This window comes from Poecilia reticulata, linkage group LG2 (assembly GCF_000633615.1).
Source record: "Poecilia reticulata strain Guanapo linkage group LG2, Guppy_female_1.0+MT, whole genome shotgun sequence".
Lineage (NCBI taxonomy): Eukaryota > Metazoa > Chordata > Actinopteri > Cyprinodontiformes > Poeciliidae > Poecilia > Poecilia reticulata.
In genome coordinates this window covers 11498685-11508457 of record NC_024332.1, presented here as the reverse complement: position 1 = coordinate 11508457, position 9773 = coordinate 11498685, and the positions used below count along the sequence as shown (strand labels likewise).

The 9773-nt window shown below is 39.7% G+C and overlaps 1 protein-coding gene and 1 long non-coding RNA gene across 2 annotated transcripts in view; one reads left to right on the top strand and one right to left on the bottom strand.

Moving 5' to 3' along the window:
* Positions 1 to 1014: 1014 nt before the first annotated feature.
* On the bottom strand, positions 1015 to 2229 carry LOC103477660 (uncharacterized). The gene is made up of 3 exons (XR_535677.2): positions 1570 to 2229; positions 1154 to 1483; positions 1015 to 1074 (listed from the first exon to the last, which is right to left on the bottom strand). It is a non-coding gene; the product is annotated as an uncharacterized LOC103477660 (long non-coding RNA).
* A 1600-nt stretch (positions 2230 to 3829) lies between these two features.
* Positions 3830 to 9773, top strand: part of LOC103477666 (collagen alpha-1(VIII) chain-like) — a 27120-nt gene continuing 21176 nt past the window's right edge. The window contains exon 1 of the mRNA XM_008430924.2: positions 3830 to 4052. Coding sequence (XP_008429146.1) covers positions 3858 to 4052 — 195 coding nt within the window. The 5' untranslated portion in view covers positions 3830 to 3857. The remainder of the gene's footprint in view (positions 4053 to 9773) is intronic.

Below are 9773 nucleotides of genomic sequence, written 5' to 3'. Positions count from 1 at the left end.
AGAGCTCTTCATGGACAGACGCCAGACTACATTAAGAACCTCATACAGMCTTATGTTTMRACTAGGAGCCTCAGGTCGTCGAATCTGAACTTGTTGACGGTTCCTCGGACCTTTTTTAAGACTCGTGGAGACAGATCTTTTAAAGCTGTGGCGCCTCGCCTATGGAATGAGCTACCTTGCACCATTCGATCTCTACATTGTATAGACACTTTCAGGAAACAACTTAAGACCCAATTTTTTAAACTTGCTTTTTAGTGTAATATTGTGTTTTATTATTTGTATGTTGTTTTAAATTGTTTTATTTTTACACTTTGTGCAGCACTTTGTGACCCTGGTCTGTGAAAAGTGCTATAGAAATAAAGCTTACTTACTTACTTAAATATTTGATCAGAATAATTTTGTTCAGCTCTAGTCATTATGCTACTTGTATTAAGAAATAATAGTATTGCACTTTATAACAACCAGTTATGTTAACATGTCTCAGAATGTCCCTTGCTGCACATTCTGAGACTGTGCAGCAAGGGACATTTTTGGAATGGTATTTAAATAAGTGCTGAATTAAGATCACATTGATTTTTGTTTTTGTTCTTTTTTTAAGTGACCACAATGTCATCACCCACTATGAGAATGTCCAGAAGAGATTCATCAAGTTTGAATTCATGAAAAGGCTTTTACTATGATTCAAGAACAGCAATAATTTCTGAGCAGTTCTGTACACCTTCAAAGAGCTGCTTCCAGGAAATGAAGACAAGAAGAAGATCTCCCTGTTTTCAGAGCATTACACGAAGGCTATAACGAAAGAGATGGCTGACACAATCAAAGCAAAAAATGATAGGACTGTTGAAAGAACCTATTTTCTTAAGTTAAAGAATAAGTAATTCTGTTTTAGTTTTTCAATCAGCATTTCAGTTACAATATACTTGTCATGTTTGTTTTAATATTTCGCACCCACATGCATAACACAATTCAGGAGGAGAGGAATCAGTTTTAAAAGGTTTATTTACAAGCAGGTAAGTAAATGGCAGGATCTCAGATGACCAATTTGTGGACTGAGAACGCTGGAACGTCGGAGCACTGGGGAAACAACAGAGCTGGTGGTGAGTTTGAGATTGTGGTAATTTACAGTTGCTCACTTGAATGTAGCATTTCTTACTCTTAGGATTAACGGAGCAGCTGGGGGCTTGGGTGCTGATGATCGGAGTCTCTTGGGTCTTGAAGGAGTTCTCACCAAAAACAGAACCCAGGTTGGTGATAATTACGGAGAGAAGTCCAGTGGTTGAGGCCGTCCTTGCGGTGGAGGGCGGACAGGTAAATCGGACTTGAAGGCGTCTCGGAGTGAGCGGACTGCCAGCCGGAGCACATAGGTACTGATGAAGTTTTCAACAGAGGAAGGTGAGTATGGGTTTGGGTACCAATGGGTACGGATCCACGGCGTCACAAGGAAACTTGGAGTCTCGGCCAGACTTGGAATCACAGGATTCACCTGAAAAGGATCAAAACAACAAGGAAACGTCACAACTATTCTTCTAGGAAACGCACATAAAATTCTCAGAAGGGCTTAAGAGCTACCATCACTGGCTAACACTCAGGCGTCGGTATGCTGGCAGTCGACATCTCTTAAAGTCCCGCTGATGAGCATATTGATTACCGGCGTGAAAGGTGACGTCAGCACTCCAGTCCTCCAGCATCTCGCCTCCATGGCTCCATCTGGTGGTCAATGGAAGGAAAGGCAAGCAACAGGAAGGAAAAGAAAAACCCAAAAAGACCCAGATCCTAACAGTACTGAGCAGAAGTTAAACCCTCTGTTAGAAGAACAAGTAATCTTTTTTTATGACATCTTTATAATTGTTGCTACTTGTTTCAATTTACTTGAGGTAAAAGTTAATATTAATGACTTAATATAGCATTTAACACTGTAATAACACATAAGTACATCTTAATAACTGTTGCTACTTGTTTCACTTTACTTGAGGTAAAGGTTAATATTAATGACTGTTAATAAAGCATTTGACACTGTAATAACACTTAACATCTTCATAACTGTTGCTATTGTTTCACTTGATGTAAAGGGAATTATTAATGAAGATTAATGAAATCTTTATTGTTGGTCCTATTTGTTTCGCTTTATTTCAGGTAGGTGGAATATTAATTACTGATTTGTTAAAGCTTTTGACAGTGAAATAAAACTTAATTACATTATTATGACATATGATTCTTGGTTAATGTCAAGTTGTCATAACGAAGACATTTTTGTTTAGGTTAATGTCAAGTTGTCATAACGAAGACATTTTTGTTTAGGTTAATGTCAAGTTGTCATAACAGACAATTTTGTCTAGGTTAATGACAAGTCATAACAGACATTTTGAAAATGTTAACTTTGTATTAAAAGTGTCATGATTTACCGAATGACACTTTATGACAACATTCATGAATATTCATGATGACTTACTCATGTTCATGACAGGTGCTATGTCATGTTTATGACAGTGTCATGTCAGTCTTATTCACGCCCTGTCAAATAAAGTGTTACCAAATATGCATATGTTGAAAAGAAAAACCTCTCCTCGTTTGTATGTAAAATTCTATCCATACAAATAGTTGTTTTTAAAGATGTACATTTTTGATGACATCCAAGCACATTGTTTTTGGGCGTGTTGTTTGAGTTTTTTTGATTGCAATAAACAAACATTACTCACTAGCAAAGCATTGCATGATGGGTAAACATTCACAGACTGAATGATTGGGTGCAAAAAGAGCCCATATCATCAACCTTCACCACCGTGCTTCATTTTTTTCGTTATTTCTTTTTGCTTTTCACTCCAATTAATCCTGTTTCCTAGATTTATTAGTTATTAGAAGTGCATTCATTTGAACCCCTGTCTGCTGTTTGTGCTTTTTATTTTCATAGAAACAGGAAAGAAGCGGATTCTGTCATGTTCCCAACAGATTCTAGCTTAGTTTGAAAGATTCCTTCATTATCATAGAACATTTATTTTTGACAGCTTTTAAAGATCTTAAATAGCAATTCACACAAACACATATAAAAGTATCACACACAGCTATTTTGAAGTGCCAACATATTCTCCTAGCATAAACATAGCTGTAAATGTCAATTCTAGACTGCGATTCTAATATTCTGTAAACTTAAAAACACCTACCCTACTACCATAAATTAGCTTTAGCTAAATCGTCATCTATTGTGCTATTTACTTCAAGTTGCATTTGTGTTATATTTATATATATGCAGTGTACAATATCTCACCAGCCAATTCACAAGCGCCATTTATTGTGTTTGACGTTTATTGGCTACACTCCCAGGAAGGGAAATAAAGAGAACCGTGGATGTTAGCTTGTGCAGTAGTGCTAAGACACTAAGGCATTTTATAAGTATTTTTAGAAATCTCAAAGATTCATAGATTTAAGCTATTCACGGGTGTCTGTGGTACCTAGTCTGGTATCTATTCATATTCTATTAGCATATAGATGCTAAAAACAAGGACTAATCTAAACTGTACCTGATGGTCTCATATGTTTTTTCAGAAAATTTTTAATTTGACCCGGCTGAGGTGTTTCTGATAGAGTGGGATAGTTTTATGAAGTCTTGTGGATGTATTGTAACAGCCACAAAAACCTCCCTTCCCAGCTTGAATTTGACCTCAGCAAACGCTGGCTAACCAAAGTCAAACCCTGCCTTTAAATCTTTCTGCATGTGAAGAATGCACACAGAGGTCCAAGTCAAACGAATATCTTCCTCCTCATCGTGATATATAGTTGGTGCAGCTGGTTGGGTTTCCCATTCCCCCCCCCACCCCCCCGTCCTCATTCTCCTTTGCTCAGCCTCTACTGCTGCAAACATAATGTTCCACTGGTGGTTTCCTCTTGTTTTCCTCTTCTTTTACTCTTGCATGTACAGATCCAGTGCTTCTCGTCTCGCTGCGTGTTCTGCTCCACCCACCCAGATAAAAGCCAAAGATTTCACCCGAGCTGCTGGAAAGCGAACTCTTCTGAGCTCTACGATACTTCCAATTCCGCTGCTGCAGCCACAGTTAAAGGTAGGTCATCTGTCACCACTTTCACTCATGGATGGGATTGTGCATTGTGGATGTTTTCAGTTGGATGTTTGATTCCTAGAAAACAAAGTTACTTTTTAGATTTTTCATAACTAAAAAGCTGTTCTGAAATCAAAGATCACACATTTAATCACACAGAGCTGACTAAAGAGGAAACGCTTTGTTGTGGAAGCTTTTGCATATCATATATGACATTCATGCAGAGAGAAAAAGGAATGAAAATCCAGGAGATCCACCTGGGAAGAATAACTCTGGACTGTGTTTGTTAAAATAAATGTCCTGTGCAGCATCTTGACAGGATTCAGCACAAGTTAATGGAATGGCTTAACATTTTGGGATTTTTGCTTCGCACATCTGTCAGCAACACTGCTGGAAAAATGTCGACTGGTTTCTGGTTTTTAGCAGCGTTAAGAGGAATTTAATTTTCAAGGCAGACTCGAGGAAAACAATTTAAGTTGTGAGCTAAATTCTTTTTGCTTTTAGATGATATTACAGGATTTGTGGAAAAATCCACCCTGAATTCTGCTTCTTTTCCCTGTTAAAACATCAGGGGGTTTGGGCTTTACAGTCTTATGAATAGAGGTATTTCTTTGACTCATATTGGTTCCAGCAGAAGAACATGCTTTACTGTAATGAGCTTCACAGACTGTACAGTGTTATTAGTTTCTTGACAGTTTTTCAATAGAACATAAAACCTGAAAGCTCTGGGTCATAAGATTGTAAGAACATTTTTTTCAGGTTTTCACCAAGCCAAAAAATCATATTTAAGGAAAAAAAAACTTATATTTCATTAACTGTTGGAGATCTTGTAGCTGTCAAGCAACTCGATTCTTAGGATTCACAAATAACGAGTCTTTCTTCTACTTCAGCAACAACATTGTGTTTCTTAAGATGCTTTCAGCCTTTTTTTGTTTTTTTCTGAGACTAAGTGAAGAACATTTGTTCCAGAGCTCTAAACTCAATTCTTTTACATCGCTCTTTCCTTTTTGGAAGAGAGCATGAATCTGTAAAAAAAATGAAATCCCTTTTCATTTTCARCTCTCTACCAGACACCTAGAGGTTTTGGGTAAACACGGACTTTAATCTGTTTATGTCCTTACATAAATTCCATGTTCTATCTCAAGAAATGTAACCTCTCTGCTGCCACCACCATTTGTCACTGGGTTAACTTTGTGCTTTTGATGATACTCAGTGTTGTTTTGTGGCAAATGTTTTTGTGCCATTTGGAATTGTGATGAAAAGTTTGATTTCTTTTTACAACTGCCTATCAACTTGATTCTTAGAATCCACCTAGGAATTGGAAAAACCCTATTATCAAGAGGAAACATTTGATTTTGGGGGAACTTGAAGGATGTTTGTTCAGTTTCCTTTTAGATCAGTGAAGAAATCTGTTTAAGCATGGTCACAGGTACTGTGCATTTCTGAGGCTCATCAGACTGCCTGAAGGTGGTTGCATTCCGTCGTCTGCAGTTTGAGTTCTGGCATCACACAAGCTCCAGTTTTCCAGCTTCTTATTAAATGCTGCTCTTTTCATTTTATAGATGAGCAAACATACTGTTATTAGTACAGTTATTGTGCACAAGATGTAGATTTGAATTTATATTTCTGTAATTTTAAAACGGGGTCGGCATTTGGGGCTCTGGCGGGGTTAGGGAAACCTGTGAATCTGCCCAGCTGGTGTGGGGCCTCATGTGGGTACAATATTTGCCTAGAAAATTAACTTTATCCCCCAAAACACATTTCAACTTCATTGCAGCCCTGCCTTAAAAGGACCAGCTAACATCGTTTCAGTGATTGCTCCATTAACACAGGTGTGSGTGTTGATRARGACAGGGCTGRAGATCAATCYGTCATGATTAAGTAAGAATGACACCACTGGACACTTTAAAAAGAGGCTGGTGCTTGGCATCATTGTTTCTCTTCTGTGAACCATGGTTATCTCTAAAGAAACACGTGCAGTCATCATTGCACTGCACAAAAATGGCCTAACAGGAAAGAGTATCGCAGGTAGAAAGATTGCACCTCAGTCAACAATCTATCGCATCATCAAGAATGTCAAGGAGAGAGGTTCCATTGTTGCCAAAAAGGCTCCAGGGCACCCAAGAAAGACCAGCAAGCGCCAGGACCATCTCTTAAAAGTGTTTCAGCTGCGGGATTAGCTACCAGCAGTGCAGAGCTTGCTCAGGAATGGCAGCAGGCAGGTGTGAGTGCATCTGCACGCACTGTGAGGCAGACTCTTGGAGCAAGGCCTGGTCTCAAGGAGGGCAGCAAAGAAGCCACTTCTCTCCAGAAAAAACTTCGGGGACAGACTGATATGCTGCAAAAGGTACAGGGAGTGGACTGCTGAGGACTGGGGTAAAGTCATTTTCTCTGATGAATCYCCTTTCYRATTGTTTGGGACATCTGGAAAACAGCTTGTTCGGAGAAGACRAGGTGAGCGCTACCACCAGTCTTGTCTCATGCCAACTGTAAAGCATCCTGAAACCATTCATGTGTGGGGTTGCTTCTCAGCCAAGAGAGTCGRCTCTCTCACAGTCTTGCCTAAAAACACAGCCATGAATAAAGAATGGTACCACATTGTCCTCAGAGAGCAACTTCTCCCAACCGTCCAAGAGCAGTTTGGTGATGAACAATGCCTTTTCCAGCATGATGGAGCACCTTGCCATAAAGCAAAGGTGATAACTAAGTGGCCCAGGGATCAAAACATAGAGATTTTGGGTCCATGGCCTGGAAACTCCCCAGATCTTAATCCCATTGAAAACTTGAGATCAATCATCAAGAGACGGGTGGACAAACAAAAACCTAGGAATTCTGACAAAATGCTAGCATTGATTATTCAAGAATGGACTGCTATCAGTCAGGATTTGGTCCAGAAGTTGATTGAGAGCATGCCAGGGAGAACTGCAGAGGTCCTGAAGAAGAGGGGTCAACACTGAAAATATTGACTTAACTCATTCTGTCAATAAAAGCTTTTGTTACTCCTAATATGATTGCAATTGTATTTCTGTATGTGATGAAAACATCTGACATACACACATGAAAACCAGAGGGCAGCAGATCATGTGAAAATATAATATTTGTCATTCTCAAAACTTTTGGCCATGACTGTAGTTGTTTATTGTTATTATTATATTTTTATTTTTCTAACATATCATGTTCGGCAGTGTGTGACTAAAAGTTACTATGTGAGTGTCAAGGTGAGGCCCAATGGATTTACTTTCACAAGCAGTGCATTATTGCTTTCACCATGATAAACACTCTTAAAGTGTCTAAACCTGCGGAAAGAGAAAAAATTGAGATGAGATGGAAAACATTATGGAGAACGACATGAGATTTTAATATTACTTTGAAGAAAGCTTCAACAGACTTTATTCTGCTTTTTTGGTGATTTTTGCCACAGTCAACGTTGAGTGTGGCAAAAATCACCAAAAAAGCAGAATAAAGTCTTTTTTTTTTAACTACAAACCTTAGGACAGTATTTCAACTGTGCATGGTCAGTAGTTACCATTCCCAGTTGCTAATGATAGCGTGTGCTGATTGTGATGTAGCTCAACGCTCAACACCAGCACCAGTGGTTGCTATGCCTCTAGCATCTGAAATTGTGTTTACTTATTGTTCATGTCTCGTCCTTCACTCTGTTGCCTTTTATCAGCTCTGCTTAAAACCGAAAATGCCTCAAAACAAATCATTTGAGAGCAGTTGAGGCATCTTCTCTTACATCTCCATCAGATAACACATGCTGACTGCAACTAGCTGGAGCTCATCAGATGGTTGTCACATTTCAATGTTTCAATATTATGATATATCAAGATCTCATCACATCCCAATTTTCAATAATGAAATTTGTCTAAATTGATGTCATATGCAACCCTGATCTAATAAAATCAGAGACTTCCGGTTTGAGCAGAGCCATGTGAGGACACGTTGAACTGAGCTCCGACTGGACCCTCAATTTTGGCACAAAAAATACAATTTCAGCGCTGGTCTTGCATTAGACTAAGATCATTACTACTTAAGGGAGCAAAAAGGCAGGCATACACCAGCAAAATGCCCAAACAACGTAACCCCCAAGTCGAACCTCAGGAAGCTATTGCTGACTGCTATTGGTGGACTGCGCGGTGAACTGATGGCCACGCTAACAACTATGGCAAAGGTACACACAGATAAACTTCAAGAATTACAAAGTGCACTGGGAAAGATAGAATCCAAAATAGATGACACCATGGGGCGCGTTGCGGAACTTGAGACTGCTGCTGCGGCCCACTCGGATTCGATCTATGCTATGTCTACACATATCGGCCATGAAACAAGAGCTAGCAACCCTGAAAACTCGCTGCGAGGACCTGGAGGCCAGATCTTGTCGTTGCAATCTGCGTATCGTGGGTGTAAAAGAGGGGCTCGAAGATGGGAAGCTTATGTCAGGCTTTGTGGCTGAACTTCTGAAGGAGACATTACAGCTTGCTTCGACTCCACTCCTGGACCGGGCACACCGCACTCTGCGCAGTAAACCAGTCGGCGGAAATGCGCCTCCATCAGCCATCATGATCAAATGCCACTACTTCAACGAGAAGGAGGCTATTTGGAGGAAAGCAACAGGGGGTAAACAACTTACCACCAAGGACGGCGACAAGATTTTGGTTCTCCCCGATTATACCATGGTTGTCAGTAAACAACGTGCAGCTTTTAACGAGGTCAGGTCTCTCCTGCAGGGTCTTGAGCGTGTCCGGTATGGCCTTCTTTTTCCAGCTACGCTCAGGATCACCACCCCGGAGGGTGAAGAGCATCGCTTCAAAGACCCTTTAAAAGCAAAAGAGTTCATATCCACAAAGCTCTCTCAGGGGAAATGAGTATTGTCCTGGCCGGACGAGCATGACCGCTACACAGTTGAAGGGTTTTGTTCTTTCTTTCAATCAATGGGGATCCAGTCGGGTCCAGGCTGTCATGGTAAGCGGATACACTTTTGGGTGTAGAAACTGTAAATACCGGGATTCTGTGGGAAGCTCACATGGTGCTCCCTTCTCCCCCTACCCGTTCCTGAGATTTAATGTTTTAATTTGGATCTGTTTGAGAGGGGTCATGAGTATGTCAGTTTATGTGTTCCAAGAGGTATGGAGTTTGAGGATTTTGATTATGTTTTTTGGTTTGTTTAATTCCACACATCCATTATTATATTCAGTGTATTTTCTCTATTTTACATGGTTGGCTGCTTTTGTTGCATGTGATGCTGAACCGGGATTTGACAAATATACAAGATGGCTTTACAACTCTATTAATTCAAAGAGATATGAGTGTTTGCAATAGGTTTGAACCAGGAGTAGCATGGGTCAGTTGGAATGTGAGGGGTCTCAATAATATAATTAAAAGAAACAAAGTATTTATACATCTTAATGAGTTGAAGACCAAGATAGCATATTTGCAAGAAACGCATCTGTTAAACAAAGAACATAACAGGCTTAAAAAAGGAGGTTTCACCCAGGTATATCACTCTAACTTTAATGCTAGAGGCCGTGGGGTAGCCATCCTTATTGCACAGGGATGTTTCTTTTGAAGAAACTTCCATCATCAGAGATAGGGATGTTCGCTTCATTATTGTACAAGGTAATCTATTCAATATTCCTGTTGTTCTTGCTAATATTTATGCTCCAAATTGGGACGATATGCAATTCTTTAAAAACATGTTTTCGCTTCTCCCATGTTTGGACT